Below are 21335 nucleotides of genomic sequence, written 5' to 3' on the forward strand. Positions count from 1 at the left end.
TTCGGCAAAAATAGCTGATCTACAAGCGTTATACGCTTGTAGACTATTTTGACTGAATGTTAGCCCCGAAATAGGGATGCTAGGGTTTAACTTTAACTATGTGTGCCGAAATATAATTTAAGCATTTTTTTTTGCAAAATCTAAGTAAGAAGAGGAACATAACCTCTTGTCACTAAACAACAAGGTAAATGGTCACATAAATATAGTGTGTGCATAGTGAACAATGTAGACTAGAGACCAGTAGAGAACAAGTAACTTACAGTAGTAAGTACAGTATGTGTACGATATGTAACCAAATGGACCCGTAAGAGTCTTCTCCAAGTTACAAATGGATGAATGGATGAATGAACATATGAACACATATTTACAGCCTTGCCATTTGAGCTTGCATTTCACCGATTATTTTAAGAACCAATAACACCATACTGATCAGACAATACTGAGGTGGTCTGCCATATTCAAGGTTTCTTCACTGAAAAGCACCACAGGATTAAAAAAAGAATCCAACATGTTGTAGATTAATAACAAGTCACATGGACCAAGGAGTTGCTAAAATATCTCCACGGTTCAGAAAATGAGTTTGTGTTCCATGAGGTACTTCCAAATTATGTAAAATTGTAATTTTCCAGCCAAACCCAAAAATGTATGCAAACAACTATATTAATTAGATTTATTCAATGATGAAAAATAAATAAAAACATTGTCACGTTAAAGGAGCACTTTATAAACACTCCCATTTTCAACTTTAACTTCATATAATTGGTCCTCACTAATGCTCATTGTAAGATGGTACAATTTCCATCTACTCACTCTGTCTCATTGGTGGTCTGTGAACAGTTCAGAAACCTGCCTACCAGTGACTGTGACACCATCGATGAGGATTCCAGGCTAATATAAACAACACGCTTTCTCTTCCTGAAAAGTTAGCTTGCTATACTAGAAGCCATTGTTCTTGCATGAAAAAAGGAAAAAAGAAAAGTTTGAAATCTTGTTTGAAATGAGTCAAATGACTGAGAGTCATTTCAGGGATAGCAGATTGATTGTCTTTTTGTCTATGAGGTTGACAGTGTGCCCTTGAAAAGACCCTGTGCTACACAGCATACTGTAGCATGGTTCCCTATTATTAGCAAGGCAGGCATGTAGTTTCGCTCAGTGGCCTTGTGGTTAGAGTGCCATGAGATTGGGAGGTCATACCAAAGACTATAAAACTTTGTTACCCAATTGCTTGGCACTCAGCATCAAGGGCTGGACTGGCGTTAAGTCCCTGCGTCATGTTAGCGTCATGTCCTACATCAAGCTGCCTCACACTAATGAAACAGGAGACAGGCTCCAGACAAGGCTCTTATTTATGTAGTTTGGCGCCTACTGTATATGTTACAGTGTAGCAGTGCTATCGATTAAACCTCTAATCAATAATACTGGATCACTCGTGGGTACAGTATGTGTTCAGTCTGATCAAACTGAGATTCACAGCCACAACGTGGCACCCTCAGATGTGGTAAAATACTATGGCACATATTCACAGTACATTCTGTGTTGTGTCGTGCGAAGATAAAGTATGGGGAAGGTGATGGACAAGTTAATTGGCTGAGGGTAATGGATGCCACAACGTAAGGTGGATAAGAGGAGACAGTTATTCAGGATGCATTTGTTGTTAAGTGATAATTACAGTGACAATGTTCCGCTACAGTCAGGTCAGCCCTGGGCTAAATGCCGTAACCCAAATTAAGCTGCATCTCAGACCCCCTACTCACATCCCACATAGGACGACATTGGACATTGTGTATTGCTACATGAGTGATGGATTCTTACTTGGGTTTATATGAGACACTTGGAGTCTCATATATATTCATGGAAATCATTCCCTAAGGGAATGAGGATTGTTGTGTTCTGTATGTGATTTATTTATTGACATTGTTCAGAACAGGAAATCAAATGGGGAACAAATTTACCAGGTTTTGGTTTATGCTGATATGCTAATGAGGTTGCTGAAGCAATCATCTTTAATGTCACTCCTTCTGAAACTTTAGAGATGCCTGACGGCACCCACAGTGCATACGTGGCACTACTTCGAAAGATTCATTTTAAAATGCGATCTCTGATTTATGACACAGTATACTGTCAAGCCAGCGAGAATAGATGGGAAAGAGAGAGGATGACATATATCAGTGGATTGAATCCTGTGACATTGTGAATACATCACAGTATGCAAGCATGTTAGACCCCAGAACTACGTGAATGTTTCCATGTCAGCATGAGGTACGATGGCAAATACATATATATATATATATATTGTGGTGTACTGATCAAAGCCAAGACTCAAACAGTTTGGTACAAACCCAAATATGGGATATATTGAATATTTATTCAAGGAAATGCACAGAGGTTGGGGAGGGGAAATGCAAAATCAATGAGGTAAGTATAACTTTAACAAAGGTTCTTCCCAGTCTGGGGCAGTTCATCGCAATTTTGTTCATGTTCCACAGGTTGCCTATGAAATAAAGAGAACTGTCTTTAGTCACATGTTTCACCAGTAATTTAGAATGAATGGGGAAATAGTGGAAATTTCGCTTTCCGCCTGAGCACCCGTTCACCGAGCAGAGCCAGTGAAGACTGAGGCGGAGTGAGAGACTGTTTGTAGCCTGCACCCCACCTAGCCGGTCAGCGCAGGTGCCCTCAGTTGCGGTTGATTGAAGATGTAGATTGGAAGGTACTGCGCTTCTATGGGTCATAGACCATGCTTCAGACTGGGTCCGTTTGAATCAAACCGTTCCCGAGTACGCTTGGCTGGCCAGCATTCACACTGGCCAAGACTCGAGACCATTTCATTTAACAGTAATGGTAAATATGTGCCTCATGGGGGCGCTGTGGACTATGGGGCTTTGGGAGAGAGAATGTCATTCACAGAAGAAAAGTCACTCTAGAGTGAATAATAAAGTTTGACTGTGTTCCTGACGTTGTCTTGAGTTAATAACAACAGATCAACAATACACAACCAAAGCAGTGTGTGCACTGGTCTTTGAAACCTCGAAATGTAACGTTGTCTGTTAATATGATATTGGCGTCACGGACGCATCCTTGGTATTTTAGCAGTTGACGTCACGGACTAATCCTTGGTGTATTTATCCTTATAAATACGTTCGCCACACATGTGTTTTTTGTTTATTATTTTTCACGGCTCGCACTACTCAAACACTAGCGGGATTATTATTTCTTGTCAACATTCAAGTAGAACTATGAGAAGGTATAACCCGCTCTATGACTCACATGGCCTAGGCTGGGGCGCTGTCCTCTGGGCTTCACTATGCCTCTGTCCCACTGTCTTCCCTCGGTGCGGTGCTTATCTTGTCAGGCGGTCCCGCAGCGAGACTCCACAATATATACAGTAAATGTTCTTAAAAGCTCACGACAAATTATGGTTAATCATCACGATACACTTCACTCTTCACTGTACACAAGAAAATCCTTAGTGCTAGTTCAACTCGGGACGTATAAGGGTCCACAAAGGATCACCACAACTCAATGTTGATTATCCTGACTGCCATTTGTGAAAGTATTCAGTGGTACTTTGCGGCCTTAAGGTCATTTCAGACGGGAAGCGGCCGACGCGCCTAATTCATTTTCAATGAGAGGCGGGCGATTATTTGGGAAGCGCGGAGAAGTTGAGGGGCGCTGAGGCGAGTGGGCGCGGTCTTTTTGCGCTTGTGCTCGTTTGTGCATACACGCGCTTTTCCCCGCACCGCGCAGGAGGACAAAACAACAATGATCGTGGCACGATCCCCGCTGATCCGAATGGTAACGTCTGCGTCCACCGCTCCCCGTCTGTAAAGACCTTTACGCAGTAAAATGTGCAGTGTTCATTTGAACATTTGTAACTCTTCCATGTATGTACTGTAGCCTATGTATGTACTGTATATATCTGTGTATGTACGTATACATATAGCCATATAGTAAACGTACTGTATGAGGCGTGCTGTTTTTCAAAATGTGAATTATTGTAAGATCATAAACAGGGGTAGCTGTTTATGGTGAAAAGCTCAATGCTTCCTATCCCTTTTTGAGCACTTGGACAATTAGTCTGCAGTAGCAGATGGGAATTTCCAAATGGACAAGGTGATTGCATTGTTTGTGTCATGAAAATTGACTGTGAAGAGTGTACACATACAGTATAACTGTTATGGATATTGCCATAGGGGTCTGCCTTGTTCTGTGTTTGTTTTGTGTGTGTGGTATGCAGATTTTAGTGTGCGGGAGCCATTGTTTTGATTGGAGCAGCTGTCTTGGGTATCAGCCTGCTTGTCTGCTCAGAGGTCCTGTTTGATTACCATCTTCCATGATCGACCTGTCCAATCAGTGCTCCCTCTGTATAAAATATAGCCAGATTGTCCATTTGATATGGCTTTGTTAGTTTGTGTTAGTGTAGAGATAGTTTGCCATCTCGTGACATTGTGTTGAATGTGAATTGTCTATTCACAATTGTATAGTGTTTGGTTGGTTGACAGTTAAACGCTTTAGTTGGAGAAGGACCAGGTTAAGTTAGTACATAATTACTGATCTTTCATTTCCATGTTAGATAGTTGTTTGTTTAGCAGGTAAGAGGGTAGGTGACAGTCTTTGTGTTTAGATTATAGGTAGGAGTTGGGTAGTTAGTATAGATTTTGTTTTATCGCTTTCTCACTCGTAGATAATAGATATATTCGTGGGTTAGAGTGTTAGCGAAGTCTTTTTGTTATTTAGTTATTTGGTTTGGCACCTGCTCGGCCCTGTTCACAACTGCACCTGTTTGAAACCACTGTAAATACCATTCACTAAATTGCTTGCACTAAATGCACATGAATGTTGAGGTTGTTCCCTACAATAAATCTTTCACTTTTGCATCATACTAACACCAGTGTAGTGTTGTGTGCCTTATCTTGAGACCCATAGGGTTGTACATAAATTGGGGCTCTGAATCTGAGCAGTAGGTTGATTGTGGGTCGATCATCTTGCATACTTGTGTGTGAAGTCCAGTGATTGGGTAGGCCTATAAATGGATGGCGCCCTGTTTAATTTTGAGCAGATATATATACATAGCCAACTACATTTGCGGACATCAGCCAAGTGCGGCAAAAATGTACACTTTGTGGATGTAAAGAATGTCCATATGCCTATCGATGTCTGGACTAATAACCCTCATGCATGTTCATCAGTTGAGTTCCAGAACATTTTCGTTTACCTGATAAGAGTCCTGATAGTACTTGCATTTACTTAATTCATCCAAATCTTGAGATATTTAATTGTTTGCTGATGCGCTGGTGTTGATAACCAACAGCTGTTGCGTTGTTGATATATGTTGCAAATCCTTGTACCTGTTTTATTGCAAACTATCCCAAAACAATTGATTAAGTTCCCCATTTCCCCCACATTATTTTATTTTACTTATTTTTGTCATAAAATGTCCAAATAGCAGATGACAACTTGTGAGAAAATCATGTCCCTCTTTAGGGCATATGATTATTGGCAGAATCGTGGAAAGTTTTGAATATTTGGTGGTCCCGTTTAAAATGTTCACAAGATCAGTGGTTGTTGCAATTGCCTGCACTACAAAACTTCACCATATTTTGCATTTGCAAAAAACCCATAGAATGTAACAATGTGTACGTTCCGTAATGCAATTCCAATGGTGAAAGCTGTGTTGTTTGATCCGGCGAAGGAATGGCGGATTCGGCCAATCCCCAAAATAACACTCAGTGTTTTACAGTGTAATTGTTGAGGCAGAGCCTCCTACAGTACTCGGACTGTCTCATGGCCTTTTACTGTGAGTAAGTGGAGCCTCCAGCTATTTCCTCTACCTGCAGCCTCATGACCAGACTGACCGGTCCGATCCACCCACTCTACAGTGCTATCCAACTTCCAGCCGGGTCAATTGACTCACTCCCACTTTGTACAGAATACAATGCCAACTTTAGAACCTCTACAGACAACTTCATACTCATGCTTCCCAAAGTGATGTTCACATTTTGGCTGGTATCTGTATCTTTAGTGTCCTTTTACTGAGCCAAAGATTTAGTGTGATTACTATACTATGAAACATATAAAATAAAAGCTCAAAGGGCATCGCGGTTTATAGGAAGGCTTCTAACAAAATCGTAAATTAACACTCAATTACCTTGCACTACAGAGTGAGATAAATTTTTGAAACATTAAGAGAGACTGCAGAGAAAGTTATGCATTGTCTCAACAAAGGCTGAGTGATATAAAACATGAAGAACGATATAATTAATGTGCAGTGAAAAAACATAAATACACTTACATACATGCAATCCTCATTTTTGATGATATTCTACTTTTGATGTATTTTTGTTTCTGTCTGTTTTACAGGAATCTTTTGGACCGAGACACATTCTCGAAATCGGACCCACGTAAGTGCTGTGACATTATCCTTACGTTTTCCATGCAAATTAAATGTGGTCTATGCTGAATTTAAGTGCTCACCTCTCTTAGAAAACCATGGAATGACAGCTCTTCTCTGTTATTTTGTCTGACTCTTTCTTTACTTTCACTTTTGCTGAGCTTAACTGTGATTCAGTGTAGTCTGCTATTTCAAAGTGCTGCCCTAATAACTCCATATCATTTGCACAGTAATGTGACAGCCGCTCCTCTGCGAGTGCTACAGAAGGCACCTTACTGCATGCAGGGTATTAAACCGTCCGTTTCTGAATACAAATGGGCATCTTTTGGTGAGACACGGTGGAGGCATCCCTAAGTCTCTCACGGGTGGCCGTGAAGGCATTTGCTATGATGCTCCCAGTGGGATAGAAAATGGAGGAGGCATTTGACATAATAGGGCTGTGGTTCAAGCCTTTTGTGTAAATAAGCAGTGGAGGAAAGAAATATCACACCCACCCTACTTTGTATTCCACAGAAGACGTGATGAACCTCTGGCTATGTGACAGGCCACATTGGCCAGGCTCACCACAGCACCGTTTGAAGTAACAAAAATCAAATAGCACCTGGGAGGATCCCACTGTTCAATGTGGGATTGCTCAATTATAGATGTGGCTCCTGCAGCCGTTGATCTTGGTTAGAGCACTGTTCTTTTCCTGTGGAGATCATACCTAGATCTGATATGGTGCGACGTCACACTGTCGTTTGGAATTGATGATGAATGGGGGCTGGAGAACCCCCCAAATCAAATGACATTAGATAAAGTTGTCTGCTTGATGTTTTGTATGTATGCCTCTTTTTATCTCTACATGTGACTCTCTCTCTCTCTCCTCTCTCCTCTCTCCTCTCTCATCTCTCATCTCTCATCTCTCTCTCTCATCTCTCTCTTTCCTTAGTGGTTGTTCTGTACACCCAGGGAGTGGAGTCCAAACAGTGGAGAGAGGTGAGAAATCACAGCAGTCACTCCATCAGTACAACTCTATGAACCTGTCGTTCTCCTTTCCATAGCAACAGTCCCAGTTAGTCACCCCCCTCCTTTCTCTCAAGGTAAACGCTGTGACTGCCAATCACTCTCTATTGATTGACCGTGTGAATATTCATGTGCTCTCCACCGCCAAATAAGCTGTGACTGATTGGTCATTAGGATGACAGATACACATATCAATAAAGATCAGCCTCAGTGTTAGAATCCTGCCGAGTGCCAGCGAGCTCTCACAGAGCACTTGATTTTTAACATGAGGAGAGCATCACAGGATGAAGTGGTGGTGGGGCTGGTTGGCTGGGGGAGGGGTTGGACAGAGACTCCCTAGCTCTTGGAACATTGCTAGTCTTCATAATCCATAATCGCATATGAAGTGTCCCTTATTACTTTTTCAAATTGTGTGTGTGGTTTCTTAGTGCTTGGCATTTAAACATGAACAGGGTGCTGTACAAAAACAGAACTTATAGTTTAAGTGTAGGCATGCTATGCATTGACGTAAATGAAAGGACATAGTGAGACAAGACAATTTCAACTTCCATGAAACTGCTCAATTACGTTAAAGGGATATAACTGGTATAACTGTTAAATAGGAAATGTAAAATGTAGGTAGGGCCAGCCATTATTTCTGAAAACTAAACACAGAGAGCTTGAATGGGTGCTGCTTGGGTGCTGATGTGCTGTTGTTGCTGCAGTTGTACACATTTGAGAAATTAAACAAATTAGACTTCAGTGAGCTGAAAGGTTTGCTTGAACTTTCACGCACCAAATCAGTGTAATTAAATAGTAGTGCTATAATTATTTCAATTGAAGTTGGTGTGACATTGTAACAGTATGTGGTGAGGCAACCAATAATCAACCAATAGCTTGTTAAGTGGTCATTTAAATAGAGTGCCAATAAACTTGGCTAAATAACTAGAATAGCAGGAAGGCAGGAAATCTATCATCTCTTTAAATCACATACTATATAAATGGCATACTTAGCATCTGTGGACAAGCAAACAGCATACACCTATCAATTAGCAAATGATGTGCAATTAATTAACATACAGCTGGATAACATAACTAGCATCTATATGGGCAATAATTACTGATATGGAATTTGTGTTCAAATAAGTTCAATTTAATTAATTTTAATTGTCATTAACACAATGTGCAGGCACATGTGTAAACAGCTGTGGCGGGGCACATAGGGTCATACATCGCATAGAACGAGCACATAGCTCAGATGCTTCCTGTACCTGCCACAATATTGCATAACCTGACTTCCAAGCTGTCAGGCAGCCTTGACATCTCTTTCTCCCTAAAGGAGATCCAGTATGCAGCTGTGAATTGGGAATGGGGCAGATGGACTTTGTAAGAGGCTGAGTCAAGCTGCTCTGAATTGATAAAGCTAAGCATCTCACTGGTCCCCTCTCTCATGTAATGTATGTTTTGTCCTCCCAGGAGGAGATACGGTCAGTCAGAGCTCCTCTCACTGTGCCACAAACTGCCTGTTATTCAATTACTCTCCAGTGGGAGAGACTCTTCCCTCAAATGCTAGTTGTTCACACTCCTCTGTCAGATATACTGTGTGTGTGTGTGTGTGTGTGCGTGCGTGCGTGCGTGCGTGCGTGCGTGCGTGCGTGCGTGCGTGCGTGCGTGCGTGCGTGCGTGTGTGTGTGTGTGTGTGTGTGTGTGTGTGTGTGTGTGTAGATATACAGTAGGTATATAGATATTAGGGGTGGGACGATATATCGATATATCGATATATCGCGATACTTTCTCCCGCGATAAATAATCGATATCCTCCCGAAAAATATCGATATTAAAAAAAAAAAAAAAAAAAAAAAAAATTTAATTTTAATTTGTGATACGTTGTTTTTCCTACTCTGTATTTGTGTAATGATGATTTTGAACTGTTTGGTGCTATTTTATGTGTTTATGAATTGAATACAAGGACTATCGTGATATATCGTTGGTGAAATTTCATGCAATATATCGTGATATCGCAATATATCGGCATTTTCAGATATCGTGATATATATTGTTATCGTGGGCCTAATATCGTGATACATATCGTATCGTGAGGCACCCATATCGTCCCACCCCTAATAGATATAGATATAGATAGAGAGATAGAGAGATAGAGATAGATGGAATTGGAATTGTAGGTACTAGTTACGGCATAACATTTTGTTTGACTCGGTTCCACAGATAAATATTGCCTATTTCTTTTAAATATTGCATCTTTTTCTAAATGTTTGCATCTTTCTTAGGTAATATTTGTATTTTTTTTCAAATATAGTATAGTTTGTTGATTACTTTTGATGCATTAATGGTCAAAAGTAATCAATGTGCATAAACCATGTATACACTTATAGCCTACTGTATGTTGGTTTGTTTACTGTTGAGTAAGAAAACAATGTTGCACATTAAGCAAATCATCTGGGGACCCCCCAAAATCATTTAGGGACCACTGTTTGAGGACCGCTGTGCTATGTGACACCTAAGACAGGCACATTTTTCTCACAAGATTACTTTAATCTTAATCTTTAGTTCAGGGGCCTATATTCATTCCCAGTACTTGACAATTATATTCAAAAACAGTACTCCGACATTCTGGGTTATGATTCATTCTAGTTAAAGATATATTAATTATTTTAAGATTGGTTATGTACAGCCTCTTCTGGAGAAAAACTAAACAAAAAAACAGTCTTGACCCAACCATTTGTAACAATTACAGACCAATTTCTGAACTGCCATCAATTAGTCTCATAACAACTTTTTTTCGTGAAAGAAAAATATATATTTTTAAAGTTTCATTTGGCATTTCAGCAGTATCACATTACCAAGACTGTACTTATAGAGTCACAAACGATAATTTACAATTTACAATCCAGAGCGATTTACTGTAAGAAAGGAAAACACGAGGCAATACATCAAATGCATAGAAATAGTAATCTAGGATAGGTAAGTAAACCAAGAGCCTATCATCAGTCCAAGCAGTATAATATAAAAAATCTGTACATTGAAACTATACACACTATAGGATGCCAGGTCTACAAATTACCTGGCATCTGTCTACATACAGTAACATGCTATCTAAGTTACATTTTAGCCTTTGCATAAGCCTACAAGGTCGTTAAGGCTATTGCAAGTGCTACGGCAAGTGCCACAGGCTAAGGTGGAGTCTGAAGAGGTGAGTCTGAAGAGGTGAGTCTGCAGACTACGGGGGGAAGATTGCGAGTGAGTTTACTTCAGTTTATTCCACTGTTTGGGAGCCAGTAGGGAGAAGAGTCTGGGACGTGTGGAGCGTTGTCCCAGATGTTTTAGCGAAGGTTAGCTGATCTGAGTGAGAGGGAGGGGTTGTAGGGTTGGATCAGGCTTTGAAGATATGGGGGTGCCATACCTTTGTTTGCCTTGTAGGCCAACATCAGTGTTTTGTACTCTGTGCGGGCAGTAACTGGGAGCCAATGGAGGGAGCGGAGAAGGGGGGAGACGCGAACATTTTGGCTGGTTGAAGACAAAGCGTGCTGCAGCATTCTGGATCATTTGGAGAGGCACATTTGGAAGTGCACATGCCGGGAGGCCAGTGAGTAGCGAGTTACAGTAGTCAAGTTTTGGTATGACTGACGTCTGGATAAGGTGAATTCTAATGACACCGTGATGGTTCCATGCATGTTTTGTTGGACTTGAGTGCAGCATTTTACCTCACTGATCATAATCTTAACATTAGATTCCAGCTGTAGGTTGGCATATGTGGGAATGCTGTAGTCAGTATAACTGACAAATCATAGGTTTGTTTCGTATAAATTGGTAACCATGTTTCCCCTTCCTCCCCCATAAGTTTAAGGTTCAGTTTAAGGTTTTTTCCCTTACTGTGACACCAAAGTTTATAGTATATCCACTGACAATGACTTGCCCACAGTTTTACACATTGCACCCACAAGGTCCAGCCATACTGTATATTGGGTTTGACCTAGTCTTGTTATTCTCTGAGGTTGACAGCTAATACTAGTGCTTTGCTGTGCTGGCCTTACTGCCCTGCTGTGCACACAGAGAAGGTCAGAATGACACGTGGGCAGGGAGGTATGTTATTTCAAACAGTGTAGCAGTTCTTTGCTGCTGTGTTGATTCCTCGTCTTTTTCTGAGACCTGGCTGAGACTAAAGTAACTGCTACTGGCCCCCTGCCACCACTTTTGTCCGTGACCCTGAAGAGATCTGAACACTTCTACATCAGTCGGAACAGAGATCACTTTCTGAGAGAGAGAGAGAGAGCAAGCAAGGGGGGGGGCACTTTTATTGGCTCAGACACACTTTCATGTTTGATGGGGAGCATGCCATCATACTGTAGGTTATTCACATTCTCTTTCAGTTGAGGGACTATTCATTTACCTATCTCCATCTGCTCAAAGGGAGGTATTGCTAGGGCTATAGTGAGTTTCGATCACCGCTACGCTAGATATAATCACACATGTGCGAATCGTGCTGTGATTTGATGCCACTCTATTCCGACGTTTTCCCCTGCTCGTTAAGGCCCAACTCCGATATTATTAATTCACTATCAGTTTATGGTAAAATCTTCTGCTGGGGGATCTTTTATTTATGCAGTGTTCTGACTATGAATTATTCATTTTGGGTATGTGTGTGTGTGTGTGTGTGTGTGTGTGTGTGTGTGTGTGTGTGTGTGTGTGTGCGTGTGCGTGTGCATGTGCGTGTGTGTGTGTGTGTGTGTGTGTGCGTGCGTGCGTGCGTGCGTGTGTGTTGGGGGGATGGGGGGCTCTGCTTTCATTTTCACTTGCTGTCTCTGTCAAGGGTTTTATCACTAGTCTTCTATACAAAAAACATCCTGCCCCCACCCCCTTCTTCACTGAGCTTTATCCCAATATGACATGTATTGTATCGCATTTATGGAAATAAGCTGCTGGCTTTTTTGCATTTTATCCTTTTGATCATGTACAGTATTTTTACATAATGTTTATTATCAATAGAGAGGTCAAAGTATGAATTAAGTACGATGGACCACAATGGAAACAAGCCCCTGGGGCGTTTTATGTTATCCTTTTAGCATAACCTTTTACTGTACTACTATTAATAATCTTTTTAATAAAGTATTCAATCAATCAACCAATCAACCAATCAATCAATCAATCAATCAATCAATCAATCAAACAATCAATCAATCAATCAATCAATCAATCATTGTACAGAAACATTGTACAGTGGTGGAAAGAAACTAAGTACATTGAGCTACTTTTACTTTACTTGATATGTAATTTTTTCCAAAACGTTTTTAGTACTTTTTACCCCAATACTATAATTTGAAAACTTTAGTTTCAATTTACTTAGACTTCGACATAGACGTAGATTTCTATTAATACAAAACAAAACATTAGACAATTAAAGGAGAATTTCGCACAACGTTTTTCTCACCTGATGTTATGATATCCTAGGATGAGTGGTACTGTAGAAATAATTCATAACTCCATCCCGGGTCCACCGCTGCTAAAAAACGCACCTATGGGACTTGCTCTAAATCGCGTATTTTAACAGCAGATTTTTTTTTCTGAGATCTGATGTTCATAGTGAGAGAACACTATGCAACGTGATATTCTTGAATGCGCTCCAAGGAAGTATCGCTGTCCCGAGACTTCCGGTGGAGCGCATTCAAGAAAATCACGTAGAAAATGTGCTACTGTACCACTCGTCCTAGGATATCATAACATCATAAAAAAGGTGAGAAAAACGTTGGACAAAATGTAAGACCTATTTTATACTTTATCTATTTGAAAATAGCAGATCTACATGCTATTTTGATGCCAAAACTTTTGTACTTTTACTCAAGTAAAATGTTGAATATAGGACTTTTACGTGTAACAGCGTATTTCTACATTGTGGTATTGCTACTTTTACTTAATTAAAAAATGTAGTACTTTTCCCACTACTGACATCTTCACTACTGTACAGTACCGCCTCACCGGAGTTGTGTCCCTGCCCCTGCATATAGACAAAAGTGTTTCTGGTATGATGAGACATAAGTCACTCATTTGTCTCTGTTGGTGACTCTGCCTCCTACTCTCATCTAAAGTGGCCACATTAATTAACTCGGTATAATTGGAGTCAATAACATTGTTTCCTCCGGGTTACCCATCACCAGCGCAATACAGAGAGGTGTGGGAAGAAGAAGGTACCAGGTGTAATTATTGACTTCTGTTAATCAAATATTTGAAACTCTACTGAATGGAGAGTGAAGTTGTAACATGATTGAAAAAACACATCTGATTGAATGCATGCTACGCAGTGGAACGTACAGTAACCAATTACAGGTATTCTTGTTACTGTAATTGTCGCTGTACAGCTTTCTTAATGTACATTCTAAAATCAGTACTGTAATTTCACTTAAGTTGATTTTTGAGTATTGTACTCAACTACAGTACTTTTGGAAAGGCAAGAATTACAGAATAGCCTACAGTTACACTGTTTTGTTACAATCAGAAGAATATTACATTAAAGTTTGTATTGAACTTATTTGCCCTTGTAGGGCAATGTTTGAGAAAGCTTTCTTATAAAGAAATGCTCAGCACTTTGGAAAGCATCAACGTATTGCTATTGGTTGTCATTGGTTGGTTGGAGAATGGCTATTTTTAGTGTGCAACACCCACACGCAACTAAATATAAATCAGGCTTAACAGCTCTCTCCTTACATTTGTGCATCTCATTTGCATGTCCCCCCCCTCTCTCTCTCTCTTGGTCCTGATCTAGTTTGGGAGAACAGAGGTGATAGACAACACGCTAAACCCGGACTTTATCAGGAAGTACATCCTGGACTACTTCTTTGAGGAGAAGCAGAATCTACGTTTTGACGTGTGAGTTATTCTGCTTGATCTGGTCCTCTGAGGATGCACATGTGTGAGTTTCAGATGCACCCCCTGCTACGGATTCAGCAAAAAACTAAATCATACCTACTCTTTCTCTTCTCCTTCTTCTTCTTCTTCTTCTTCCTCTCTCTCTCTCTCTCTCTCTCTCTCTCTCTCTCTCTCTCTCTCTCTCTCTCTCTCTCTCTCTCTCTCTCTCTCTCTCTCTGTGTCCCCTTCTCTTTCCCTTACTCTTCCCTGATTCACTCCTCTGCCATCTTCCCACCGACTCAGCTCTCTCCTGAGGAATTATTCATTGGCGCGGTGATCTCGATTGTCATGTGTTGGGACTCAGGAGGGGAGCATCCGTATAAGGATGATAAATATTTCATATCAAGTTTTATACTCATTCTCCCTGCCGCTAAGCAAAGCAAATAATCTAAAACCAAATCCCATAAGAGTTGCGCAAGCACTCGTCCTGCCTTGCACAAAGCTGCCTATCTTCGTTTAAAAAGGTCAGATCAGCGAGAGGGGGTGGCATGAAAGGTGTGTCTGAGATTGGAGACAGGATTTATTCTTTAACTCTCCACTCAACATGCACAAGAAAAGTACTGATGCCAGATATTTGTGTCAGATTCTGACCCCAATTTTGGAGAGTCCTAGTCCACCGATTACTGATGTTTTGACTGATATTTTGTGAGGTAATTTTATATAACCACTTAAGCCCTGTTCAAAAACGTTCAAAAACATCCGATCTACAAGCTCACAACACGTCACAACGCAGCTTGTAGATCAAATATTTTTTAAATATTTTTGAAGAGTTTTGAAAACATGTAAACTTTCGCCTATAATGACATGCCGAAAATAGGGACACCAGGTTGATAGTGGTTCAAATGGGGACACATCGGTTGCATAATTACCGATACCAATGTCGTAATGTCTTTTTTGCCTGAATTTTTTTTAATTTCAGTTTCTAGACTGAATATAGAGTCCCCTGTGGTTGTGCAAGGTCTCAGAGGATCTTAATTAATTAATTTGATACCCTATCATGATATAAGTGTGTGTCAGCGGGAGAGGATGTGCTGTATATCCCCTAAACAATTAGTGTTACTCATTTACATCTCCCTTTTATCATTGGGGTGAGAATAAGGATACACTGAGCTTTAATTACTTTTACATTAACTTTCAATGGCAGATGCTCTCATCTCTTTACTGCATGACACTGTTGTTTCAGTGTGATCCGCAAGCACTGTGATGGAATGATATTCATAAAATCCTTCCCTTAATTAAATGCAGACATCCATTTGTCTCCTGGCTGACACAATGCTTGTGACTGACAGGGACAAAATGTCTGCACCACGGGGTCCTGTGTCAGCGACAGTTCTTTTATCAGAGTTAGTAATTAAAGTGTTAGAGCGACATCCTGACTCTTGCTGGGGCTTAAAATGTTTGCTTCGGCTTGCCTCTGTGATTTGTGCCGTCTTGTGATTTCAGGTACGATATTGACTCTAAAAGTCCAGATCTGGCGAAGCATGTAAGTGAAAAACATTATCTTGTGGTCATGTGTTATGAGAATAACTTTGTATTTTGCCCTTTGCATTTTTGTCACTTAATTCCTTGTCGACTGTGCATGGCATCCATGTTTTGGTCTTATGCAATTCAAAGGTTTGTGACATCAAAATGCTGAAGTAGATTTGGTAATAAAGAGTGAATTATGCCGTGTCTTCCAAAATGTCATTTGCATCTCTCCATCTTCCATCTGTTTGTACAGTGTTTGCTTTCTTTTTCAATACAAAAAGAAGCATTGCCTTCTGTATTATATTAAGAAATGAAGAGTGAATTATGGCTTATCTCCTAAAATGTCATTTCCACTTCTCTACTTCCACACATTTGTATTTGTATGATGAAGTGCTGCATTCCTGTAGGCCTAGGATAACATAAGTTTGATTTGTGTCTTGTGAAAAAAGCAAGGCCTTCCATGTTATTATCAAAGCTTTTCAGAAAGAGTTAAGTATTCTTCAGTTTACCATTTGAGCGTGCACTGTATAACTAATTGTCAAGGCAGTGAGTAATCAATCAAGAAGATATGTATTTGTATCAACGTTCTGACATGAAGGGACAATACATTCATTAGAAGGTAGAGAAATGTATCCTTAGCAAAGCAACTGAAAAGATAAATGTAAGTTAGCATCATCTCTCACAGTAAAAAGCTTTGATAAACAAGCCATTACTCAACACACACACGGCAAGAATATACAGTATTTGCAGCCTTTGGGTTGCATACTGCCAGAGTATTCGTCATCGTGCCCATTTATCACTGTGAGTGAGGCTTTTATCGTTGCTTATTAGAGCCCGAGCTACAGTGTAGTATGCTGGATTTGGGGGTCTGATAACAATAGGGAGTAAAATAATAATAAAAAATATATAATTACCTCTAAATTACCCCAAGCATCTTTTCCTGTAAGGTTTTCATATCGGTGCATGTGACAGATATGTGATATGTGATACGGTACTCGTATACAGTACACAGTATCTGTGATAAGCCTTTTATAGGCCAATATCGGCTGATAATCTAGGCCAAACCGATATATACTGTAGGTCGAGCTCTACTGCATATTCTCATTGGCATTTCAATCAAACTTTCCTCTTGCTGAAAACAAACTGATACCTATGTACAGTATGTCTTTCTCTCTACACTTCTTTCCTATTCTCTCGCTTTCTCTCTCTCCTTCCTGTTTTTATCTCTCTCTTCTTCATGTCTCTCTCCAATTTCCTCTACTTTCCCTACGTTGTTCCCATTTTGCATTTCTTCTCTTCCACACTATCCCTTCTTTGCTGTTTTCCCTTGCACTTGTTTGACGACAGTCTGGTATTTCGTATTTGTGTCTTGTGTCTTATGTTCCATGTTATGCTCTGTTATGTCAATGCTGCTGCCTGGTGTCTCTCTTCCTCCTTCTCCTCCTCCACCCTGGAAGCCACCCGACTTCAACGTACGTGTCTGCTTCAGGACTCCTAATTTATCAATGTACAATGCTTATAAAGTCTGATCTATGCTTTGGCGGAAAAGGGTAGTGCGACATGTAGCACAACAAAAGACATATTCTCAACTGACAATGTGTGTTGACAAAATATGTATGTCATGTTCTGTCGAGTGACTATTCTTTTTCACCAAAGTATAAATTAGGCTACCAGTGCTTAGATACTCACCACCTATCCTTGTTTCTCTGCCCTATGACCCCCCCCCCCAACCTCCAACATCCCATCCTACCCCCCTCTTCTTTTCTTCTCTTCACATTTCTCTCCTCCATGGCAGGACTTCCTGGGTCAGGTGTTTTGTACATTGGGAGAAATTGTGGGCTCACCTGCCAGCCGTCTGGAAAAGCCTTTGGGGTGACTATGTTTTCTCATTTGGCCTCTTTTGTATAATCCAGTGATTTTCAAATGTTGTGTGCCCAATTAGGCACACCAATGGTCAAAAGTCAAAATCTCAAGACACACCTGTATTCATAGAAAAAATAGCTGTTCTACAGGCTCACAACACGTTGCCGATGCAGAATTGCTTATTTGATTTGTCTACTATTTTTGAGAACTTGTGAAAAAGATTTTCTCTTTACATTTTCGCCCCCAAAATAGGGACGCTAGGTTGAAAGTGGTTAAAATATATTATACCTAATATTTTCTTTTTAGGGTAGGCTATAGAATTTGCCTCTGCATTGGGAAATGAGTGTGCCCAGTACTGATTTAGTACACTTTTTGAATTGTTGTATATTACAGTAAATTAATGTAGTCACCAAATCCCACGGCAAACCTGGACTTGTCTCACGGCACACCACTGTGCCTCGGCACACTGTTTGGGAACAACTGGTCTAATCAGTTTGCAAATGAATGCCTCTTTACTCATTCAATCTAAGAAGGTTTTTTTTGGCGGGCTGATTTGAACTCTTATCAAGCAGACAAGTAATTGTACTTGGACTTGTCAAATGCTTGAGTTCCTCCAATGCACTCTGCAGATAATGATAACTTTGACAACTCTCCCGCAGCATTTTAGTCGTGGTTTAATCAAACATTACACACCATATCCCCTTCTGCTTGTTCCTATGCTGGGATGATGATATATGTCTGCCATCTATAGCCATCTGTAGAGTGCATTACGTGGTTAGATTAGGCTGGCATGCTCAGATGGGAATGGGTAATTGAACACGACCAGGGGCTTCCTCGATGCAATTACTGTCATTAAGGAAGCAATCTGCCATGGTGCATGAATGGAAGGCAGCAAGAGAACACACCGCAGTATCATACAACTTCAACATGAGACCGTGTGTGTGTGTGTGCGTGTGCGTGTGTGCGTTTATGTACCTTTGTGTGCTATTATTCCACAGTGTGGGTGTGCATACTGTAGGTGTGTACACGTGTCGTCAGTGTGTCTCTGTGTGTTTTTACATTTATATGCGCATATGTAACGTTATGATTGTGCCAGTTTATATAACTGGGGAAATACTGTACGCTCCTGTGGAATTGAGGCGTGTGTCACTTCAGCAGCAAGGAGCAAGTGTTGTGTGATGTGTCGTTCGACAAAAACAATTTATTTTCAACTGTGAACGTACTGGGAGGATTCAGTTGAAACTGAAAAAGTTTTCAGTTGAAAATTACTTTTGTTGAACGACTTTGACGCTGAAGCATACTGTAACTGAGGCTTAACTTAACAGACATGTTAAGGCTTAACTTAACATGTCATCAGCAGGGCAGTGGAAAGAGCTAGCACAAATGGTCACCCACAGATGCATAATATCCCAGCCATTGCTGAATCTGAATTGCATAATGTGCAGACTCTTAAATGATAGTGGATTTTAGATTTGCGTTTTAGGTTATTAGATTTTTAGATGGGCAATTGCATTTTTCAGATTTGAAGTTTTATATTGTAATCAGCTAAATAATTCAGTGTTTTTAATGGCACCTGTCTTTTTAAACATCTGTGATCATGCTGAAAGCTGAATAAACATAAACATAAATAAGTGATGCTGAGCCAAATGGTATTCCAGGGTCGGTGTAGAGAGCATTTTCAACACAGTTGAACTCAAATGTTCAATCAATCCTTTCGTGAGTCCCATCGTGCTTTAATTGGCTACAATTATTCCAGTGCCAAAACAAGTTAAATAACTGGTCTATAAATGACTGGCGGCCTGTAGCACTCACACCCATTGTGAGCAAAGGCTTTGAGAAATGAATCGAAGGGCTGATCAAGAGCATGTTGCCAGTCACACTTGACCACCAATTCACCTACCAATTAAATATAAATACAAATATTCAACCACCAATTCACCTACCATTTAAAGGCATCGTCTATGGATTTAAAGATCCATAGACGATGCCATAGCAACAACACTACACACCGCCCTCTCCCACTTGGAGAAAATCAACTCCTCTTTGAGAATGCTGTTCACGTTCAACACCATAATTAGACTTGACACCAAGCTCAGGAACCAAGGGCTCAACCCCAGCCTGTGCAGCTGGATCCTGGACTTTCTGTCAGAACGACAACAGGTGGATCTAAAAACTCTGCCCCCCTGACCCCAGGAGCCGTACAGGGATGTGTTCTGAGCCCCCTTCTCTAGTCCCTGTACACCTACGACTGCCTAGCCGCGCACTCACAGCTCCAACTAATTAGTTGCCAAGTTCGCTGACACAACAGTGATAGGCGTGATCAATTCAGTTAAATTTTATGGTGCCAAATCGTTGTTTCAAGACACCTAACATATAGAGCAGACAGCAGAGACCCAACATTGTCCCACCCTGAGCAAGCATTTTTGTGACAGTGGCAGCGAAAAACTGGAAGAAACGTCAGGCAGACCCAGGCTCTAGGGTGGGCTGCCATCTGCTTTGACCGTGTCGGGGGAGGGGGGGGAGAGAGAGAGGAGAGAGACAGAGAGACGGGGGAGACAGAAGGAGAGACAAGCAATAGCAGCAACAACAGTAATTATCACAGCAATAACAATAGTACAAGTAGTAGCAACAGCAGTGGTAAGAGCTGAAAGCAATTTGCAATAACCTGAGGTTCGGGATGCTACACGGCCCTCTCACCTGTCGGTGGCTTTGTCAGAGTACCCGTTGTACCCGTCTGTCTGTGTCTCTTTTGTGCCCATATATGGAGATATCTGTTTCTGTCTACCTACCTGATCCATGATGTCATCAGTTTATGCCCATATATGGGCATGCTGATATGCCTACCTGTTGTCTGTTTCTGTCTACCTACCTGTGTCCCTTTTATGCCCATATAAGGAGATCTCTGTATTTGTCAGTCCTTGTCCCTTTTATGCCCATATATCGAGATTCCTGATGTTTATGGTTATGTTGGCATAGTGACGTGGCGGTGGTTTGTTTATGTTGTCATAGTGACGTGGCCGTGGTTTGTTTATGGCTGAGTCAGAATGACGTCCCAGGACCCATTTGTGGGTCACGAGTAACATCCCTTTATTTTTTGTTTCCTACATTTTGATTTTTATTATTATTATTTCAAAACATTTTCCCAAAAAATCCCCAAAAATGCTAAATCTTTCATGAATTAAAAAATGATTTTTCAAAAATAATTTCATGAATAAATAAAAATAAAATCAAAGAAATTCCATAAATTAGAAAACAAATGTTTAAGAAGTAGTGAAAATAGCCGATCTACAAGCTGAGCTTGTAGATCTGCTATTTTCACTAGCTTGGGTCCTGGGGAAACATCACATTTCTCTTTTGGGTCTCGAGCTAAAAAGTTTGGGAACCACTGGCCTAGGTAGTCTCCATTCATGGACATGGACAGCGATGGGAAAGCCTACAGGAGAGAGGTGGAGAACACGATGCTGCCAAGAGAACAACCTGGCTCTCAACGTCAACAAGACAGCAAGAGCTGATCTTTAGACTACAGGAGGCCAAGCAGAGAACACACCTGGCCACAAAGTCACTGGCAGCAGGCTGCTAAAGAGCTTTCCCCCCCAGACAATTAGACACATGATCAAGCTAGCCAAAGCAACACTTGGAAAATGCTATGTACCTGTACACAAGATGTAACTATAAAGGACAATTTCAACCTTGACATTTTACATTCAAAGTT

The 21335-nt window shown here is 40.7% G+C and overlaps 1 protein-coding gene across 4 annotated transcripts in view; it reads left to right on the plus strand.

Annotated features, from left to right (window-relative positions):
• cpne5a (copine Va) overlaps positions 1-21335 on the plus strand; it is a gene marked incomplete at its 5' end in the record, with an annotated part of 91920 nt that overhangs the window by 16016 nt on the left and 54569 nt on the right. Inside the window, 5 exons of one of the 4 annotated variants that reach the window (XM_080444602.1) lie at positions 6361-6401; positions 7323-7369; positions 14151-14254; positions 15737-15797; positions 17556-17632. In XM_080444602.1, coding sequence (XP_080300728.1) covers positions 6361-6401; positions 7323-7369; positions 14151-14254; positions 15737-15797; positions 17556-17632 — 330 coding nt within the window. The remainder of the gene's footprint in view (positions 1-6360; positions 6402-7322; positions 7370-14150; positions 14255-15736; positions 15798-17555; positions 17633-21335) is intronic. The other 3 variants (XM_080444599.1, XM_080444601.1, XM_080444600.1) reach the window with 3 other exon arrangements.

The sequence above is a fragment of the Gymnoscopelus braueri genome (genome assembly GCF_963280865.1).
Source record: "Gymnoscopelus braueri genome assembly, chromosome: 12".
Taxonomy (NCBI): Eukaryota; Metazoa; Chordata; class Actinopteri; order Myctophiformes; family Myctophidae; genus Gymnoscopelus; species Gymnoscopelus braueri.